The sequence below is a fragment of the Musa acuminata genome, chromosome BXJ3-4 (genome assembly GCF_036884655.1).
Source record: "Musa acuminata AAA Group cultivar baxijiao chromosome BXJ3-4, Cavendish_Baxijiao_AAA, whole genome shotgun sequence".
In the NCBI taxonomy this organism is placed as follows: domain Eukaryota; kingdom Viridiplantae; phylum Streptophyta; class Magnoliopsida; order Zingiberales; family Musaceae; genus Musa; species Musa acuminata.
This window is the reverse complement of record NC_088352.1, coordinates 39,829,632-39,849,961: the sequence shown is the minus strand read 5'-3', so window position 1 is coordinate 39,849,961 and position 20,330 is coordinate 39,829,632. Positions and strand designations below refer to the sequence as shown.

The window sequence follows — 20,330 nt, the reverse complement described above, 5'->3', positions numbered from 1 at the left end:
TTTATTTGAACCGATTAGACCGGGTTCGGGTTTTGAAAACGGGTCTTCTGCTGTAAGATGCGTGCGGGAATATATCATATGTGAGAGCTTCAGTTCAGAAAATGTTGCTCTAAATTTATAAAAGGAGATTCTTAGGATTTGAAGATAAATGCAATTTAGAAACTTGAGATAGATATTAGATTTTCCTCGGCCAATTGTTGGGACTTGAGAAAAGTGATGTGCATGAGGATATTGCTTGTTCAATGGGAGACAAAATGAACATAGACGCACGACAACAAATGATAATTATCAGCCACTTAATATCCAAACACACAGGCTCATTCTTGTGAAAATGGTAATGCATTAATGAGGGAGAGTTGCTTCCTGTTGGAGGTGGTGTTGGTTTCTTGTTCCTCCTGTGAGTAGTCAGTCAGTCATATTGCTTAGAGTATCATTCACCATGGAAGCATCTGCAGCAAACAGACGGGAGAGTGTCATCAATCCTCCCTCAGCAGTGGCAACTCTTGCATTCTGTCGGCTTCTTTTGCAACTTCCTTTTCTTCTTCTTCTTCTTTTGTCTCTGCCTCTACAACTTCTTCCTCTGACCATCGGAGGAATTCATCTTCCTGGGTGGAGAAGGATTGAGAAAGAAAGCAGCCCTGTTGTCCAATGTGCCAATGGTGACAATGCCACGGAGAATGTCACGTAATAGTTGTGTTTCCTTCGGCATCACACCCTCGAAGATCACATTTCAATGTTCTTCGCCATCTCCACTGAACACATCTGGAGGTCAGAATGTAAATCCATGACAAGCTAAAAGAGGATCACACCACATACTCGACGTTTCTTTTCAGAAAACTGGGAGAACCTGATGCTGAGTTGCATCTTGCAGTGCATCCAATCGAAGATCCTGCAAAAAAGCATCGAAGGAGCACACATTAATCGCTGCTAAACAGTGATTGTATAATAATCAAAAGCTGGCAAAACTATGGTTACAACACAGAGACAGACGGATTTGTCTACTTACCTTGGTTGGCATATATGATCACTGGGAACCACTGAAGTGGAACTGGAATATAATTGAGTTCCACTACAAGGCTGGATTACTGCCCGTAAACTTGTGACGTTGGGCCAAGATTCTTAGAAGGCTTTAAGGAAGAACATTTAGACATATTAGAGAAATAATGGTGCAGATATCTAATCATAAAAACCTTTCAACTCACCAACGACAAACCTTTGTTCTGAATAAAAAGAGGCAATGAAAACAAAGGAACGAATTAGAGGAGAAGGAATATAAGCAGCAAGGAATCATCAAGACTACAAATGACAATAAACATCGGAACTCTAAATTTAACTGAGAACTACAGCTTTATCTAAGCATTTCACCGAACACCTTGCGAACACAAACAGAGCATTCATAATTTAACAAAGGCTGGGGAATACCCATACAGGGTCCAGTGGAGACTGGCCCCTGAGCAAACCAGGTGAATCAGGGTAGACAACCTCGACGGATTGCTCTTCCAACGAGAACACATACCACGCATCTTTCCGGGAGCTTACATAATAAATGCAGTTCTCTCTTATCCCCGATCCAGCGGCGGCAATCGACCCGGCAAACCCCATTGACCCAAGGAATACTGTCCTTCCGCCCAAGTCAAGCACCTCTACCCAGCTACAACTTCCCGAGTCCCAGCGGCAAACATCGAACCCACCCCTGAACCTGTGGCAGAGAACCATCAACTCCCCACCTGACTCGGCAAGCCAACGTTCCCGATGCCCTTCCGCTGCTCTACCGCCACCGTCGCCCAGTAGCCAGAGTTTTGGATCGGCGGCGAGGTCCACGACGACGAGCTGCATCGTGGCGGTCAGAGCGTAGAGCCTGTTATCCCGGAAGAAGATCATGTCGTCAACCATCCGCAGCATACTCCAGTCGCGGATGGTCCAGAGGGAGTCCCCGACGCGGCAATACTGCAGCACGGTGCTCCTCTTGGCGAAGAGGACAACGATGCAGTCGAGGGCGGGGTCGGACGGGTGCGAGGAGAGGCGGACGCGGCGGAAGGGCTCGGGAACCTTGGGAAGGCGGATGCGAGACTCCGAGAAGATGTTCCAGAGTAGAAGCTTGGAGTTGGGGGGATCGGTGGCGGTGATGAGGTGGCCGTGGGCGTAGGCGACGGATCGGCGAGAGTGGACGCGCCATGGGAGCTGGGCACGGTAGAGGCGGCGGCGGTCGAGGTCGTAGAAGGCCTCGGTGTATGCAGGGAAGCGGGTCAAGAGGATGAGCGGGAGCTGGGCGGAGAGGGCGTCCGGGGTCGGGGCGGCGAGCTCTCGCCAGCTGCGGCAGACGCCCCGGAAGGCGAAGAAATCCTCGAGGCTGTCGAGGCGCCGCAGCACCGCCCGCAGCAGGGGCTCCGTCAGGGACAACCAATCCCTCCTCTTCGCGTCCAAGCCCTCCTCTTCCTCTTCCCCTTCCTCTTCCTGATCCTCCTCTTTGCAAGTATAGGAAGCTATCCTTCGCCGTTTGACAAAATCCATGACCAGAGTTGCCTACCGTGGGGGTGGGGAATGGCTACTGCCCTGCAGGTGATTGAATGAATGCCCAGGTATCATGTGAGGCACAATCGAGTCCAACTTCTCATCATTGCCCTGGGAAGACTCCACAGTCCACAAACTCATTGCTTGGCCATAACGAAATCATAGCTTCTTCATGGACCGGTTGTAACACATCATCAAGATTATGCTCGCAGATTGACATTGCTCAGAACATTAAACAAGAGATAATGTACCTATGCGGAAGTACCTATTGAGATTATGCTCAAGATTAAACAAGAGATAATTAGCTCAAGACACAAAGGAGGATGAAATAAGAAATTGTCTAATTCATCTTTTTTTTTTTTTAAGATAAGTCACTAGACCCAAAAATAATGGATAAAAAGTAAGGGCTAATTACATATTAGCTTTTATACTTACACCACATTAGCATTACGATCTTGTACTTAAAAAATTTATATTGAGATCCTTATAATTTTAAAAATAAAATAAATAATCTTATTTGTTCTAATATTGTCAGTAGCATTGACGAAAAACATAACACGTGACATCACGTGTTGGAACGACATGAAAATGACGAACAAAAAGTAAGAACTAATTACATATTACCTTTCATACTTAGACCCTATTAGCATTATGATCCTTGTAATTAAAAAAATTATATTGAGATTCCTATAATTCTGAAAGTAAAACAAATAACCTTATTTATTCTAACGTTGTTAGCTGTATTTACGAAAAACAGTTAGCTGTATTTACGACAAACACAATAAGTGATGGGCAAAAAGGTATTATGTTTTCTGTCAATACAGTTAACGACATTAGGACAAATGAAGTTATTTATTTCATTTTCAAAACTATAATAATCCCAATATAATTTTTTTAAATATAGAGATCATGAAACTAATAGGATCTAAGTACAAGAGATAATGTATAATTAACCCTAAGAGTAACAATCAAGTAGCTACATGAAAAAGTAGATAGACACTAAAAAATAACAAAGTATGAAGGGATTTAATCTTGTAACCTCTATAAACCTTCACATGAGAAAAAGGGTTTATGTATATTATAGAGATTATACTTCACAAATGTAGTTCCTAAGATATAAAGAGCAGGGCCTACAAACTTCATCTATTGAATGAGAATGAGAGAAGAAACATATGCTTGATTTTGGTAGTCCTACCTATCAATGTGTACCTCAAACCCAAACCTTAAAAACAGATGTTGAACAAATGGTCAGGATAATCACAGAAAAGAAATATTAATTCTACATATTGCACAAAAAAAATTTATATAGTTTAAAGAAGAAAAGAGAAATAGTTCCTAAACTGCGCCAGCAGTAACCACAATTTTCGCTGAAATGGATCCTCGAACCTGCATCAAATATCCATGTAAAACATCAGTACACTAACTGCAGGCCATAAATTCAACATATCATATGGGGGAACAATTATCCTTATCAAGACGTCACAAAGTGGAACAAAGTACACTTTGCCAATGAACTTGGATAAGCACTGCATCCTCTACAACCGGGATAAAAGGTGCAGGAAAACAAGAAGCAAGATTATACTATCTAGCTTAAGGTTTGACACATCATGACTCATGCTGCTTTAGTACACAAGCAATCCACACATTTCATATAACCATTAAACAACACTTGCTATTGTTCAAGAGAACTATCACTTTTGAAACATTGCCACCAACCAGAGTTATTATATAAGAAATTAAAAATGATATCAACCATAAATTCTGTTAGGAAATAGTTATACATGAGAATAGAGATTAAAAGAGGACTAAGAGAACAATCTTGATTGATAAAGATTGAAGAGGTCGGATTAGGTTTGACCCACTACTCAACAAGTTTAAGTTTTAGGATTGAATTGGTATATATGTACATGTTAAATTTATTCATCATGTTTCCTAATATGGTATCAGAGCCAAGATTCATCAATATATATATATATATATATATATATATATATATATATATATATAACATAAAGTTATAGCTAGTTTATAACATAAAGTTAGATCTGAATGAGATTTCATGCGCATAATTTATAGTTCCCCATTTCAATCTCACATTAAAAGTAGATAAAAATTTGAATTAGTTTATAAGAACTATATGTGTCTATTATTATTAACTTAGGTATAAATATTTTGGACTATGTGATTCAGACTCGACAAGTTAACAAGTTAATAGATTATTTATTTGAGACATAGTAAATGACTGGAGTAGTAAATGAATGCGACTAGAGGCAAATCGGAACCACCATTGGACTCCCCCGTCATGTGCATCATGAAATATTTTCCTTTAATGAGTAGTCTTTAATTGACGAATAAATGTTATAAAGGCTAGATGAATCTACTATCATTGATTTAAACTTAAACATTTTAATCAATGGTTCAGCTCAACCAAATTAAACAATCAATTATAGTGTCAAACTAGGCTATGACATGGATAATAATCGCAATGTGCCTTCTTTGAAATCGGCCAAATATTAAAGCTGACTTTTAAGTAATTCGCATGAGATAAATTCCTTCATGAACAGAAAAGTCACTAAAAAAGAACAATTAACAACATAATCTTAAACATCAAAAAGGTCCACAGAACCCTAACCTCGATGAGCACCACGACGTCATCGATCAAATGCCCAAGAGCCCCCTCAGTCACCCTAGACGATTAATCAGTCGAAACCTCCGTCTGGTATCGAACAAGACATCAGCAAAACGAATTACTATGCGAGGAAACCCCGACAAATGGAGACGAATCGAGACAAGAGAGATGGAACGGAAAGTGAAACGTGGAGACGCATCCGCGTAATCCGGGCGCAGGCGGTTGAGGGCGGCGGTGGAAGGGGCCAAGGTAGCCACCGCTAGGTGCGGCGACGGCTAGGGTATGCCGGCGGCCGATGGCTCGGGCCAAAAGGAAGCAGGCAGGGCGAAGAAGGTCGGTAAAACGGACGCTCGAAGCGAACTGAACCCGCCCGCCCTCGTCAATAACCTTTAAATAAAGCCCCGGACGAAGGGGGACGTAGGTCTTGAAATCTCGTGCAAATCTCCATCGTGAGATCCTGACCGTTCGTCGTCCACATGGACTGGTACGCGCCGCCCAAAGTTGAATGATTTTTGCATGTGAATACAAGCCTCATTTGATGTTTGATGTCGGAGAATTTTGCTTTAAAATCGATTGTGATTCTCGTGTACTTGAAAATACAAAAAATGATTGTTATCTTCGTAACCTTTAATGGTCAAATCGGATTCATAGAGTGCAAAGCTTTTGATTTAGAGTCCAAAACCTTGAGGTTATCATCCTGCCCTATCCCACTCTCTCATTCCTCTTCATCCCACTCTTCCTCGAACTCTATTATGGGATGGCTTGCTTGATTCGTTTTCTTCTCCTGTAAGCACTGGGGTTTCTCATTGTGGATCAACGGGATAGTAAAATTAATGCAACTTATATAGTGCCCTCCAGCTTGAATGCTATGTCAATTAATGCAACTCGTCTTGATATCGAAATCACTAGTCATCATCTCTACTGAATGAATTATCTCGATGGAATATAATCGACATTTGCATCATAATAATAGGACATAGATTCAATTATTATATTGATCAGGTGGAAATGATATATCATCATACTTTCTACTCATCATACTTCTCATTTATCATAATCAAATGATTATGATATATATATATATATATATATATATATTTAAATGATACTCATACGATATGAGAGTGAAAGATAAATGTATAGCTGTGGATGAAACGTATAAATTGATATGTAGGCTTGGCTTGGCATGCTGTGAAGCGAACCACTTCGATCGGTGGTCGAGATGGTGCCAAGCTCAAGCAACAACGTAAGAACATAGGAAGTCATCAAAGAGACATTGAGATGTCAGAAATAATATGCGGTCAAGATAACATCAAGTGTTAGTCTCGATGTCGGAATGGGCGAATCATCGTGATCATGCTTTGGAATGGATAAGGAAATTGATACGGCACATTTCAGTAACCCGCCCTCCAACCATTGTTCACAGCCACGTTCTTTTGAGCACAGTGTTGCCTTGCAAAAGCTGGGACGATGCCGTCCGAGCACAGTATTACCTGCAAAAGTTGGGACGATGCCACTTGATCATAGTGTCACCCCGCAAAAGTCGGGATGACATCGCCCGAGCATGAAACTATCCCACAAAAACTAAGACGATGCCACTCGAGCACAGTGGTACCCCGCAAAAGTCGGGATGGCACCATCCCGAGCATAATATTGTCCCGCGAAAGTCGAGTCAATAACCATAAATATAACAAATACAAACGATCACTGAGGGAGAGATATAAAAAGCCCCTCGCAGGCCAGAGCAAGTGAGAGGATTTTTTGGTCACTCAGTTCTAACTAGATCTTTGGATGGATCAAAATTGGGAGCCCCTTCCCAACCACTATATGTGTGCAGGGATTGGAGGCCAAGAAGTAAGCAATCAACCCGAGGGAGTCTTCGACCTTGAAGCCCAAGCCTAACCTCATCAGACTACGACTCTCGTTGATCAAACGTCGATAAGATTGATCCTGCACACCCGAGACTAAACCGAGTCGTGCCAACTCACTCTGACACGATGTGAAGGATCCCTATCAGAAATGAATGTTCATAACCCATTAATCATCCAAAGATGGATGAGGATAAGTATACTACTAAAATAGATTTAATTTTTTATATCTTTCTTTATTTAAATTTGTTCTTTATTCTTAAATGTTTATAGGCCATTTGATCGATTTGTTTGTCATCTTATGTATATATATATATATTTATTTTAATATTAATTATGAAGAAAAAAGTTTTAAGAAAATGAAGAAAAGGAGAGAAAAATAAAAGAAGAAAATACTTTCAAATGGAATCCGATGAATTCGTGTATTTATTTAAGAATTTATAACAATATTTATTATTATTATTATTATTATTATTATTATTTATTATATATGGGTGAGTAGTACAAAATAAGAGATATTTCCAAACCATATGTGTCGGTGTTAAACCTGATTCAAATAGAATCCTTAAAGGTCGAGTTTAACTAAATTAGTTGTCGGTTTGGCTCTATTAAAATAAGATATATTTGAACCAAAATTAATTTGGACCTTCAAAATTAGATTCAATTTATAATTAAAAAATATATATCAAATAAATTGATTATATTTAATTAAATCAAATCAAAATCTTGGACTAATTAGACTAGCATGATAAACATTTTATAATTAGATCCACATCATTTATGAAATTATGACATTAGAATCAGGCCAAATTAAACTTTTGAACCGATTTAATTAATTTGTTTGAACAAGATTAAAATAGTAAACTCAGTTCGAATAATGTTTTTTAAAATTAAAATCAATTCAATTCAAATCGATTAATCGAATTTAAGAATAAAACCTTCCAAACGAGATCATTTATAGTCTTCAAAATCGAATCAAATTAATTTAAAACAAATTGATTTTTTTTATTCGAATTGAATACCCCTAATTATAGGATTTTTTTATACTATATATATATATATATATATATATATATATTTATATTATATACCATAAGATGGTTTCACCTGTCTTCTGCATCGCCTGCTCGTCCGTTAACGCCACTCTGACTACTACTTAGAGCGGCGTCTTCGATTGCCCCATACCCGTCGCCAGGCGTCACACGGTGACCGGGCGCAGTGTGGGGCCCCAGTGGCCGATCCAATCATACGATATAGAGACGGTGAGCAGATTCATTAAGAACTCTCTTCTCTCTCCCCTCCCGTCGCCCAGAAATCCCCAATCGCCGCCTTTAATTCTTCCCATAGATCCAGGTAAAACCCAGTCCTAATCCTAACTCGTCCGATGAACATTCTTTCTCCTCCTTTGCAAACGAAGCAAGGAATCTATCAATCTATCTATATAGATACACATTTTTGGGCTTTACTTTTGATTAGGAGTAATTTTGTTGGGTTTTGATATTATCTTGATTTTACCAACAAATCTTAATGGCTTTCACTGCAAAGCCCTCTTTTTTCCCCCTCCTTATAATGTTCCCTAATGTTTCGTGCTTCCAGTTCTTGCCCCTTGTGCGGCGGCGACGGTAGTCTAGTGGGACGGGTGTTCGATTTTAGGTCAGTTGATCCTCTTCGATCGTGGATTGGGGTTTTGCTTGTATTGCGGGTATTAAGGTTTTTGTCATTTTTGGTGTGTTTTGGTGGTGTTTATTTTGTTTGCGGGAAGTGGTTTGACTTTCTTGTTTTAGCGTTGATTAAGAGCAGCCGGGGCGCCATCCATGGCGGAATTGATCGGGCCTCGTGTTTACAGCTGCAGCAATTGCCGAAACCACGTCTGCCTTCACGATGATATCATATCCAAAGCATTTCAGGTGAAGCTCTTGCAGCCTATTTCTTCATATATTCCTCGATTTCTTCAGGTATTCCTGCATGCATTTTTGTAGCCTATCTGTTGTGTTTTGAGTTGACGTTGATGATTGTCAGAAGTTCTTCTTGTCTTATGCAATAGTTTATATCGATGGAATTTGTCCTTCCAGTGAAAACTTGGTGTTCATTTTAGAACATTCTTTGCTGATTTAGGAGATTCATGATAGTATGTTGTTAAAATTAACATCTTGCTATGATCGAAGGAGGCGACGATTTGGTGAATTGATTTTGTGATCTTTATTCTACATTGCCTTGATCGGCACAGGGGAGAAACGGGCGTGCCTTTCTGTTTTCTCATGCCATGAATGTTGTCGTGGGGCCAAAGGAAGATAGGCAGCTGATGACAGGGCTGCATACGGTTGCCGACATTTACTGCCGTGATTGCCGTGAGGTGTTGGGATGGAAGTATGAAAGAGCTTATGAAGAGACACAGAAGTACAAAGAAGGGAAGTTCATATTTGAGAAACCCAAGATTGTCAAGGAGAACTGGTAGTAAAATTTCTAATGGATGCTGTGTTGGTGAAGCTTGTGTTGTGAGCTTCCTGTCAGTGTAACATTGTTGTCTGTGTGTTCTGAATCATCTGATAGAACCATCTGTTCTTGTGCATAAGGCAAATGTAAGTGAGAACTCATCCCAATTGTTGCATTCTTGCTTCTCTGTTTCTGTAAAGATTGCCTATTGGCAATTGTTTGATCTCTGTGAATATCAGACTATCGTATTGTGGATGTCGGTCCTACAACCATGAAATCGATTGCGTATTACTTGGGAACAACCGTAAGTGCCTTCTTTCGTTTATGCTTACATCTCTAAGGAATATTGTGTGATTGATTTTGCTGTGATCTACCTAACAGTGGGTTTTAACTGCTTAATCAGTCACCAATGCTACTACATCATTTTCATTCCATGCATTATTTATCAAAAAGCTTGCCTTGCTCTGAACAATAATAATTTAATCTGAGATGAGTTTCTTAAACTATTAGATGTCAATGGATCGAAGAAGACAGCATCCTTACCCATGACAAAATCAGGCATAAACTTACCTTGTAAGAAGAAAAGGCATGAAATGGTCTGAAGATTGATTTGACAAAATCAAAATGCTTACAAAAAAAATTCATCAAGATCTTGTTTTGTTAAGTTGCATTATTTGGTTTTAGTTCTTGACATTTGATGAAATTCTTTCAGCAGCTGTTGTTAAAGAACACCCCTTTCCAAAAGTTATCGGCCTCCCTCCTTGTTTGGTTCTACACTACAGTATAGGCTAAATGTTTCTGCAAAGCAATGGCTATCTCATAGTCTATTTCATGCATTTAGAAAACCAAAAAGTTTACTTATTTGATAATTATGGGGATGGGAGCCTTCCCATTTATTTCTTTTTATTTTTTCTGATTATACTCCTGCTAGAATACTTTACTAGGCCTGTCACTGCTTAACAAGTTGTTGTTTAAACATCAGGGATATCTCAGTTCTGATGGTTATTGATTGTTAGTTTCAATTTAGTTTTTCAAGATTACCCCTGCTCTAGCATGGCTAGCAATTTGACACTCTTCTGGTGAAGGTTCTGATGACATTCTTACTTTTCACAATTTTTCCTCAAAAGATAATCCGAAAGAAAAGCAAGAGAGTCCAATTAGCAATGTTTAAGATTGTAAAGTTGTGCCCCTGCAAGTTCATCTTCTTGCACTCATTTATGTTCCAGACAATATAGTATATCTCGTGCTACATTTTGGATTTAGTGTCTGTCTCAGTTGGGAAAATTATAATGAACTGATGTCATTTTTGCATTCTCCAAATGAACCCCTTGGTGAGATGTAAAATTCCTTTAGTGGATTGGTTTGTTGTGTACATTTACATGTTATGTTTGTGTGCTTATATTGTATATCTGAGTAGTTTTAACCAAGGTGATGTATTGCCATTCTGATTCCTAAGGTTGTTGCCTCCCTCTTTTTACATGTTTATGTGTTCTACTTTTACTTCCACAAGCCCGAAAGATGCTTAAGAGTTGAGTTGAGATTTTTGGTGGTCATGAATAAGAGGCATTAGTTGTATTGGCAGCTATGCTACTGTGCTAGAGGATATTTGTTTCAGGAAAAATAAGCTATATAAAATTTCTCCCTATAAATAAATCTCTTTTGTCTCCGGGATTAGCTAACTTGATCCCCTTGGATGGTTCTGAATTCACTTCGATCTGCAGTCTCAAGAACTTCCTCAGTTATATATAACTCTAGAACACATTATTGTGTGTGGCATGCTGTATTCCTTCATGAGCTAATGACTGCTATCAGGAGTATGTATGTTTTCAATATGGTCTGATGAGAAAAATATTGCTTCCATCTCACATTGGCTCATGTCCTTCATCTTTTGTGGTGCTTGCTTCTTCTAGTTTCTGTGGTGATGATGACAGTCCTGTATCTAATCCAGAATGGGTTTCAAACAAATAATGTTTTCCTAACCTGGATTTCTTATGATAATATGGTGTTAAATGCTGTGGAATTTCTGGATTTAAAGCCTTTCTACTTCTCCTCATTATTGTTGCCACTATTTGTGCTTAGTAGAATGGTCTAAAATTTTATATAGTTTGGCAACATGAGCCTAAAATCTATTATTATTTAATATATAAAACATATATGAAACATAATAGCAACTGGTGTCGTGGTGTAGTTGGTTATCACGTCAGTCTAACACACTGAAGGTCTCCGGTTCGAGTCCGGGCGACGCCATTGGTAGTTTTTAGTTTCTCTGCTGCTTAGTAGTTTTTTCCCCTCATTTTTCGAGCAAGATCCAGTTATACATTATGGAATATGTTCAAGGGATTTATAAATATTATGAATATGTTCATCTAATAGCTCTTCTTCATTAGATCGGGAGGTATAAGATGACGATTAGGTTCCCTCATAGAATATTACATGAAATATTATCTCTTTATAATGAAATATAGGAATCCTGAGAGCCATTGGTGTCGTGGTGTAGTTGGTTATCACGTCAGTCTAACACACTGAAGGTCTCCGGTTCGAGTCCGGGCGACGCCAATAATAGGTTTTGGTTTTTGTGTTGTAATTTTTTTCCCCTGAAACATCTGGTTATAAATTATGGAACATATTCAAGGGATTTATAAATATTATGAATATGTTCATCTAATAGTTCTACCTTAGGAGGTCGGAAAGCTTGACTTGATCTCGATGAGCCAATATGCATCCCCCCTCGATAATGAGGTGATCACGATCATTTCGAACAATATGAGATGTTTGATGGACTAGATATGCCACTAGGTCGAAAATTGATCAAAGATGTGTAAGCTTAATATACCGGATGAACCATATGTCACATTTCGAACTCCTTTGGCAAGAGTCCCGAATAATGTTTTTTGGTGAGGGGGGGAGAGTACGTCGTTAGCTAATAATTATTCGACACGCAACCGTCATATGATGTCTAGGATTGAAGGAGAAGACGAAGGTCACCATTAATGAGGTGATCCAAGACGGTCATTCCGGACAATATGAGATGTATGATGGACTAGATATGCCACAAGGTCGAAAATGGATCAAAGATGTATGAGCTCAATATACCAGATGAACCATATGCCACATTTCGAACTCCTTTGGCAAGAGTCCCGAATAATGTTTTTTGGTGATGAGGGGAGAGTACGTCGTTAGCTAACTATTATTCGACACATAATCGTCACATGGTGTCTAGGGTTGAAGGAGAAGACGAAGGTCACCATTTAGGAGGTGATCCAAGACGGACATTCCGAGCAATATGAGGTGTATAATGGACTAGACGTGGCACTAGGTTGAAAATGGACCAAAGAAGCATGAGCTCAATATACCGGATGAATCATATGCCACATTTCGAACCCCTCTGGCAAGAGTCCCGAAGAATGTTTTTTGGTGAAGGAGGGAGAGTATATCGTTAACTAATCATTATTCAACACATAACCATCATATGGTGCCTAGGGTTGAAGGAGAAGACGAAAGTCACAATTTAGGATGTGATCTAAGACGAACATTTCGGATAATACGAGATGTACGATGGACTAGATATGCCACTATGTCGAAAATGGATCAAAGAAGCATGAGCTTAATATACCGGATGAATCATATGCCATATTTCGAACCCCTTTGGCAAGAGTCCCGAAGAATATTTTTTGATGTGGGGGGGGGGAGAGTATGTCGTTAGCTAAGGCATATGATGTCTAGGGTTGAAGGAGAAACGAAGATCACCCTTTACCCATTTGTCAACGTGAGTAAGGACCCAAGGCAAACAGTTATAGATTGCTCATGTGAATAATAAACCAAGGAGAGGTTGTTGAAGACGGTTACAAACGGTCTCCCCACAGAATATTTCATGAAATATTCTATCTCTTCGTAACAAGATATAAAAACTCATATCGAACACAATAAAAAAAGAAAGACGAGATTTATCTCTTTGAAACATTCACATCCACGCTCATACATCTTTCAAATAATCAAATTAAAAAATTTCCGCGCAATTAAGTGCAAGCCTATTTATTTCCAGCAATCATTCGTTGGAAATCTCTGACCTCCAATCATTTGTCGGGAGCGGTGGGCCCAAGTCCAAATCACTTTAATTTAGCTTGAATCGAACCCGAATTGATTGATTGGGTTCGACGAAGCCAGATTCCCCTGACACACTCCATCGCCCTTCTCCTTTCTCCCTTTAACCTAATCCTCATCTTCCTCGGCTTCCTTGCGCGCATGCAATCCGGCGGCCGGCGTTCGTGGGTAAGTCGGGCGGGCCTCCGACGTGCATCCCCTCTCTCAGACGGAGGTACCTTCTTTCATCTCCCCGTCGCTCCTTCTGCGTTTCTCCTTCCCTCTCCCCCTCTGGCGGTGTGACCCCGACGTCCGGCTGTATAGCCCTTCTCCCCAGCGAGCCGCCGTATCTTACCCTCTTCTTCTTTCCCTCTCTGCTTCTCCCCTGCTCTCAGCCAGCCTCCCCCTCCCACCGACGCACTCTTCTCTTCCTGCTTCTTTCTCTCGCCGACAGCCCCCATCTGCCATCCAGCCTGCAGCCCCCTCTCTGATTCTGTCAGCTGCCTTCAACTGCCTTCCTCCACGTTCAATCGATCTCCTCCTGTTCTCGGTCCCCTCCCCTTACCTAATTACACTAAATTCTTATTAATAATAGTTCATGCAATGTGTTGCTTATTGAATTTGTTACTGATTGGTTCTTGAATTGTCACTGCTAGAATTCTTGCCAAAATTTCTGGACTTGTGATGTTAATTTTATTTTATTTTATGTTTTATTATTATATTTGGGCAATATAATACCTTGATGCCTTATAGATGATTAAGGGAATGAATGTTTTAGTGGTGATATCTTCATCATTGTCTATATCCTTAATTATATTTTTTAATTTTTATACTGATGAGCGCCTCACTTCGCTCTGAGGGCCTAAGCATCTCGGGCATTTTGGAGCCTTAGTGCAATTTAGCTCGCTTAAGCGAGCGCCTATGCCGCCTTTGACAACACTGGCTAAGACTCTAGAATAATTGGAGGCACTCTGAATGCTCCCTTTATAGCAAGTTTTGATGCTTCTGCCTATGGTTCTCTTGAATACCTGTGGCTGACTCTTACTCATCTTGATACATTGTTGGAAACCTCAAGAGCAGTGACATGCCCACTCTTCTCCTCATACTGCATTTACGGTTGCTCCAATTTAGATGAACCCTTGTTTACCAAGGCTGAGTGATGATCAGTCATGGGTTCCTCAGTGGGACACTATTCACACATAACACCCCATCCCGACCCCCCCCCCCCCTCCCTTCCCAAAGATCAGTGTTCTTGAGGCATGCATAAGTGACATGAAAATATGTTCAGTACTTCCATTTTTCACAAAGAGTGTGGGAATAATGGGACAAAATTAGAAAAAGTAAATAAGGTAATGTGGTTACAGTTCATGTCTTGTTTTTGTTGAAAAAAATGAGAGCTACTGTAAAGATAATATGTACTAACTACAGGTAAAAAAAAAACAATTTAGCTAAGATTGTTATTTTCAAATGAATAATTGATATATTACTCCTGAAGTTTGTCAATTGTTGATTAATTCTTGATATTGATTCAGTGGATAATCTCTATTAGAATATTCATCTGTGTATGACTAGAAAAATTCCAACACATGTCTCTAGCTTGGAGGAAGTTGCTCATGTCCTTAAGGTACCAACAGAGGTTTCTATCAACCATGTTCTATGATTTATTTTTGCTACAATAACTTCTAACAAGGAAAATCTTAATTTTACGGTACCTTGTTTTGGCAAAAGAAAGCTCTCTATAACAGGCCAGTGATCAGACTCGTCATAAACAATACATGGTTCCAAAAGTTCCTGTGTTAGACGAAAAATGGTCGGGGTTGAATAAGCTTCAACTGTTGGTGCTTTATGTGGCAATATGTCTTCTTGCACAAGATATTCTACTTCAGTGTCTGTCTGTCAAAAAATGTCTCATAGTTCATTATGATGATTGATTATATGTTAATCATATCTTGCAAGACTTTGTGTGCTACATATATTTAGTTATGTGCATATCTCTAGCCACATAATACTGTACCACTAAATGATAATTAAATTTTGGATAGGTGCATGATACACGAGTACACTTCTGATGCTTTTACACAAAAGTTGGAGCATGCACACAAGATACATATTAAATATGGAAAAGCTGGGAGCTGGCCAATTGAGAATAGGGAATACTGGTGTCAACATCCAAGGGTATGACTTTTCTGACATTTCTAAACATGGTAGATGTTCTTTGTGTATAAGTGGTTCTAGTTGTTTTCATGCTCAATGTGTCTTATCAATAGTGCATTCAGTATAATCTGTTTTCTTCGAATATGTCTGGTAATAGTATTTGACTAGTTTATTTAATTGAGGGTATTGTTCATCCTGATAGAAAAGACACCATGTCTTACTAATTGGTCATGTTCGATTCAAAATTTTGCAAATTGTAGACAAAGAGAGCCTTGAAACTCTAAATAAGTATTGGTTCCATCGATGATTACTCAAAGAAATAGAAAAGAGTCCTATTATGTGTCTGTATGTCCAAGGTCTGCAAAGCCTTGTGCTGACCAGCATTGACCTAAAACATGTCATTGGCACAGACCAGAAGGTGTGCTGAAAGGATGGAGAAGAAAAAATGACTTATTTTTATATTTTAACCACTGGTTTAAATCATTTTATACTAATCATGGATCTAAATGACGGGATTGGATGTCCTGTTCAAGATCAAAAGTTATATGGTTAGTGTACCTAAACTTTGTTAGAGGGAAAAGAAAGATAGTGGCTGCCGGCATTTTGACGTGGGTTTCATTTACATAGTAACAGTATAGTTTGATTTGAGTAGGCTTTTGTTAAACCATAGTTATTAAAATCTGAACGTTTTTGGCCTCATTACAGACCTATAGCATCTCTGCAGTGCATAAGGAAAGCATGAATCTAAACAGATTATATTTGTGCAAATGGAACAAGCCTGCTCTGCTAAGACTCGTGCCTTTGGTGACCGGACAACGAGTGATGTCACTGTTTGCTTGAGGAACAGAGATGGTAGGCCAGAGTGGTTCCACTGCCACTCAACCATTTTGAGGGGAGAGAGCAAATATTTTGCAGATCGGCTCCCTGAGAACCGTCCTGCTTCTCCGAGTCATGATACGGGTAATTGCATTGAAGTTCACTGCACAGGAAACGAGTATGACAATTATGTTAAGGTCTTAAAGCTACTTTATCTCTCAGAAGAGTCAGTTCTAGACTCGTGGGATTCTGTTAAATCTGCCATTGGTGTTCTTCGAGTTTCAGTTTCTCTTCAATGTAGATCAATCATCCAGAGCTGCATCCTGTACTTGGAGGCTGTACCTTGGGAGGAAGACGAAGAGGAAGAGATCATAAAAGTGGCCTCTAGCCTAGGCCCTGAAGCTCAACCACTTTTAGCTCGGATAAAACCTGTCAGTACAAATGACACTAAGAATGTATTCCTGTCAGCTGTTCGTTTTGCTATGTCCGTCACAAGTTCTGTTCCTCCATTCACGGATGAACTGAAGACTTCTGCCCAGGAACAAGTTGAGTACATGCTTCTGGAGGATGAAGATGCTCCTCTGGTTGCAGTGGATGAGGATGTGAAATCCGAGGTCAGTACAGGCCTAGCCAGGATGTTTACGACGTTGGAGACAGCACTGAATATGCTCGCCTCAGATGTTGATCAGTCGCTCGAGGCAGGTGAACACCAACTCTTGCAGAGCCTATCAGATCTTGAGTGGATGTGTAACATAATTCCGAAGATGGAAATGATGAAAGAATTTGTCTTCGGTTGGGCTCATGTCTCTGATCACATCCTGGCAGTCATTCAAGATGAGAAGTACAGCTCCAGCTTGTGGTCCGTCAAAGCAAAGTCGATAGAAGTAACTGGAAAAGCTTTGGATGCTATCGGGTATGGCAGCGTCATTCTTCCAGCACCATTCAGAGTCCACTTCTTGAGAACATGGCTCCCTTACATCAGGAAGATGAAGCATTTACTGGATTTGAAGAGCATGGAGGACGAATCGTTTCCCTATAAGATGGATGGCGATTTGTGCCAGAACGTAGAAGGTGCGATCACATCTCTCGTGCTTGCTTTGCCGTCGAATGATCAAGCGGAGATATTCACAGATTGGATGAAAAAAACTGAGCAGTTGAGTTATCCTGATTTGAGCGAGGCATTCGAAGTGTGGTGTTACAGGACCAAAGCTGCAAAGAGGAGGTTGATGGCCAGCCTAAATGAAGCCGGCAATCCTGCGGTCAGCCTCGGATGATCTCATTTTTGTATGTCGTAACAGAGACGATTCCTTTTCATTCTTATGGCTCAAGGTTTCTACTGTTGTTAGTAATGGTTCAAGGGAGATGAACCTGTTTGACCCATTCATACATGCTAGGGCATGATATGGTCAACCGTTGACTTTGCAAAAGGATGTGCTTTTGAGCAACGACAGTAAAATCGAGCTCAGGGTGGAAGAATCTCGATATACACACGATTGCATCAAAGAAGTCCTTTGGGTTTTTACTGGAACATGTCTCACAATTATAGTTTCCTATGATATCGTAATTCTGTAAATACCTCTTGTCATCAGCCATCCATGACCCAATGCCTTTTGCTTTGTTGCCTTCACGTTGCCTATGTCGCTGCTGACCACTCTTTCCCTCACTCATCTCGTCCTCGGGGTCTCCTCGTGGTATCTTCGTGGAGCATCCTCTCACACTCTCGTACCTTGCCCCGGACCCACCCCCATTTCTCTTCTCAAGGATGCGATAGATGGAGGGCAAGGTAAGGGTGTTCAAGCGATTGTCCACAACAACACTATAGGGATAGAGGTGGCGACATGGAGATTGCTGGTTGATGGTCTAATAGATGGAGAAGGATAAACAACAACAAGGGATATTTATAGGATTAAAAGAAATAAAGGACACTATCTGGGAATATATATATATATATATATATATATATATATCCTTTGTCAGATAACTAAGGGAACAAGAACAAGATAGGCCCATAAACTTGTTACATGGGCCTGCGCTTGGTAGTAATATCGCATTTAGTTACCCGCCACAGTGACCGGGAAATCTTCGCGCCAAATCCGACCTCTGATGCCGCGAGTGCGCGCGAAAACGTTCGTCCCCGCCGTTTTTATAGCTCCAGCTACACCAGCCGCGACGTTTCCTTTTTTCTCACCTATCTCCCCTCTTCCCTTCCCTTCTGCCATCCTCTCTCTCTCTCTCTCTCATGGCCCCTAAGACCCCCTTCAGGAGGCGGACCAATGCGCCCTCCAGCTCCAGCCTCTCCTCTGCCGTCCTCGATGCCATCCGGTGCGAGGAGTGCGGCTCCGGGGAGTCCGCCGACAAGCTCCTCCTCTGTGACAGGTGCGACCGAGGGTTCCACCTCTTCTGCCTCCGCCCCATTCTCGCATGTGTCCCCAAGGGCCTCTGGTTCTGCCCCCCTTGCTCCGCCGAAAAGAGGCCCAAGAGTATGTCGACCCTCGATCCGATCCTTCGCCCCCTCCCTCTCCTTTCTTCATGGATCTGCGGGTTTGGTTGCAGGGTTTCCGCTAATCCAGACAAGGATAATAGATTTCTTCCGGATACAGCGGTCGTCGGGGCTAGAGAAGCTGGAATGCCGGAAAAGGAAGAAGAGGAGCGGAGGGCTGGTGGTGGCGAAGAAGAAAAGGAAGCTCCTACCTTTCAACCCGATCGAAGACCCCGATAGAAGGCTGGAGCAGATGGCGTCGCTGGCCACGGCCTTGACAGCCACCGGCGCCGTGTTCAGCAACGAGCTCACCTACCGACCGGGCATGGCGCCGAGGTCGGCCAATCGCGCGGCCAATGAGAACGGAGGGATGCAGGTGAGGAATTCATCCGATTTCTCTCCGATTCCACTCCTTTGAGCGCTCTGATCTCCAACCATATCTGCAGGTGCTGTCCAAGGAGGACGTAGAGACGCTGAACCTGTGCAAGCGGATGATGGAAAGGGGCGAATGGCCACCGCTGATGGTCGTCCACGACCCACTCGAAGGGTCAGCATCTCCCTCCCCCTTCCTCCAATTCGATCCCAAACTGGAACTCACCATCGCATCTGAACAGGTTCACAGTGGAGGCGGACAGGTTCATCCGAGACCTAACCATCGTGACCGAGTATGTGGGCGACGTCGATTACCTCAAGAACAGGGAGCACGACGACGGCGACAGTATGATGACTCTGCTCTCGGCGGCGAACGCTGCGAGGAGCCTAGTCATATGCCCTGATCAGAGGAGCAACATCGCCCGGTTCATCAACGGCATCAACAACCACACAAGGTGAGGCCTTTCTTTCCCCTCTCCAACAGATCTCAAATCCCTAATCTGAGAAGAGGCTGAGGAATTAGGTGGTTCCAAGCAGGGAAGGGAAGAAGAAGCAGAACCTCAAGTGCGTCAGGTTCAGCGTCGACGGGGAGTGCCGAGTTCTGCTGGTCGCGAACAGAGACATATCGAGAGGGGAGCGACTTTACTACGACTACAATGGCAGCGAACAAGAATACCCAACCGAGCATTTTGTTTAGGAGTTGACTTATATTTGGAGTCCTCATGAAATGGTCAAACCATCAGCCAACGTTTTTGTTTTACATCATGGTCAAAGCATTTCGAGTATTAGCAAACAGTAAGGAGAAAAGATTTGCAATGTGGGGAGATTTTGTTTCAAATGGAGTTCTAATTGTAATGATGGACACATTTTGTTTCAAATGGAGTTGTTCTAATCTATGTTATGGATATGATTTAGGCTGATCAAACCAGAGTTGTAAGCTGGATTCCATTGGTTTATTGTGCAAATGTACATGCAAAGACAAATCATT

At 41.2% G+C, this 20,330-nt stretch overlaps 4 protein-coding genes and 2 non-coding genes across 19 annotated transcripts; 5 read left to right on the top strand and 1 right to left on the bottom strand.

Moving 5' to 3' along the window:
* Positions 1-261: 261 nt before the first annotated feature.
* On the bottom strand, positions 262-2,714 carry LOC103983232 (probable F-box protein At4g22060). 2 transcript variants are annotated; one of them, XM_065148631.1, is made up of 4 exons: positions 1,423-2,714; positions 1,007-1,127; positions 848-889; positions 262-762 (listed from the first exon to the last, which is right to left on the bottom strand). In XM_065148631.1, exons 1-2 carry the CDS (start codon positions 2,509-2,511, stop codon positions 1,083-1,085), a joined length of 1,134 nt encoding a protein of 377 aa, XP_065004703.1. In that variant the 5' UTR covers positions 2,512-2,714; the 3' UTR covers positions 262-762; positions 848-889; positions 1,007-1,082. The 2 variants fall into 2 exon arrangements, with proteins under 2 accessions (XP_065004703.1, XP_065004702.1); XM_065148630.1 differs by having other exon boundaries at positions 262-889.
* Positions 2,715-8,238: 5,524 nt separating this feature from the next.
* On the top strand, positions 8,239-9,696 carry LOC135584572 (protein yippee-like At4g27745). Of its 12 annotated transcripts, none has more exons than XM_065146104.1 (4): positions 8,256-8,361; positions 8,605-8,710; positions 8,809-8,915; positions 9,236-9,696. In XM_065146104.1, the coding sequence occupies exons 3-4, from the start codon at positions 8,823-8,825 to the stop codon at positions 9,461-9,463; spliced, it is 321 nt and encodes a 106-aa protein (XP_065002176.1). In that variant the 5' UTR covers positions 8,256-8,361; positions 8,605-8,710; positions 8,809-8,822; the 3' UTR covers positions 9,464-9,696. The 12 variants fall into 12 exon arrangements, with proteins under 12 accessions (XP_065002182.1, XP_065002176.1, XP_065002179.1 ...); XM_065146107.1 differs by having other exon boundaries at positions 8,804-8,915; XM_065146100.1 differs by having other exon boundaries at positions 8,793-8,915.
* Positions 9,697-11,614: 1,918 nt separating this feature from the next.
* Positions 11,615-11,688, top strand: TRNAV-AAC (transfer RNA valine (anticodon AAC)). Its single transcript has one exon. It is a non-coding gene; the product is annotated as a tRNA-Val (tRNA).
* Positions 11,689-11,923: 235 nt separating this feature from the next.
* TRNAV-AAC (transfer RNA valine (anticodon AAC)) lies at positions 11,924-11,997 on the top strand. The gene has a single exon. It is a non-coding gene; the product is annotated as a tRNA-Val (tRNA).
* Positions 11,998-13,594: 1,597 nt separating this feature from the next.
* Positions 13,595-18,013, top strand: LOC103983234 (BTB/POZ domain-containing protein At3g05675). The gene is made up of 3 exons (XM_009400446.3): positions 13,595-13,756; positions 15,564-15,696; positions 16,381-18,013. Exon 3 carries the CDS (start codon positions 16,443-16,445, stop codon positions 17,763-17,765), a length of 1,323 nt encoding a protein of 440 aa, XP_009398721.2. The 5' UTR covers positions 13,595-13,756; positions 15,564-15,696; positions 16,381-16,442; the 3' UTR covers positions 17,766-18,013.
* Positions 18,014-18,682: 669 nt separating this feature from the next.
* On the top strand, positions 18,683-20,243 carry LOC135634536 (histone-lysine N-methyltransferase ATXR6-like). Of its 2 annotated transcripts, XM_065144898.1 has the most exons (5): positions 18,683-18,971; positions 19,045-19,346; positions 19,417-19,517; positions 19,585-19,797; positions 19,880-20,243. In XM_065144898.1, exons 1-5 carry the CDS (start codon positions 18,731-18,733, stop codon positions 20,037-20,039), a joined length of 1,017 nt encoding a protein of 338 aa, XP_065000970.1. In that variant the 5' UTR covers positions 18,683-18,730; the 3' UTR covers positions 20,040-20,243. The 2 variants fall into 2 exon arrangements, with proteins under 2 accessions (XP_065000970.1, XP_065000969.1); XM_065144897.1 differs by having other exon boundaries at positions 18,683-19,346.
* The last annotated feature ends 87 nt before the right edge of the window (positions 20,244-20,330 follow it).

Excerpts from the sequence above, each read along its gene's own strand:
- LOC103983232 (XM_065148630.1), bottom strand. The coding sequence starts at position 2,511 with ATGGATTTTGTCAAACGGCGAAGGATAGCTTCCTATACTTGCAAAGAG. Across the intron at positions 1,128-1,422 it reads CTCCACTGGACCCTGTATGG|CCTTCTAAGAATCTTGGCCC; the intron begins GTATTCCCCAGC and ends TCTTCCTTAAAG.
- LOC135584572 (XM_065146110.1), top strand. The coding sequence starts at position 8,823 with ATGGCGGAATTGATCGGGCCTCGTGTTTACAGCTGCAGCAATTGCCGA. Across the intron at positions 8,916-9,235 it reads TCATATCCAAAGCATTTCAG|GGGAGAAACGGGCGTGCCTT; the intron begins GTGAAGCTCTTG and ends TGATCGGCACAG.
- LOC103983234 (XM_009400446.3), top strand. The coding sequence starts at position 16,443 with ATGGAACAAGCCTGCTCTGCTAAGACTCGTGCCTTTGGTGACCGGACA.
- LOC135634536 (XM_065144897.1), top strand. The coding sequence starts at position 18,765 with ATGCGCCCTCCAGCTCCAGCCTCTCCTCTGCCGTCCTCGATGCCATCC. Across the intron at positions 19,518-19,584 it reads GTCCACGACCCACTCGAAGG|GTTCACAGTGGAGGCGGACA; the intron begins GTCAGCATCTCC and ends GCATCTGAACAG. Across the intron at positions 19,798-19,879 it reads GGCATCAACAACCACACAAG|GGAAGGGAAGAAGAAGCAGA; the intron begins GTGAGGCCTTTC and ends GGTTCCAAGCAG.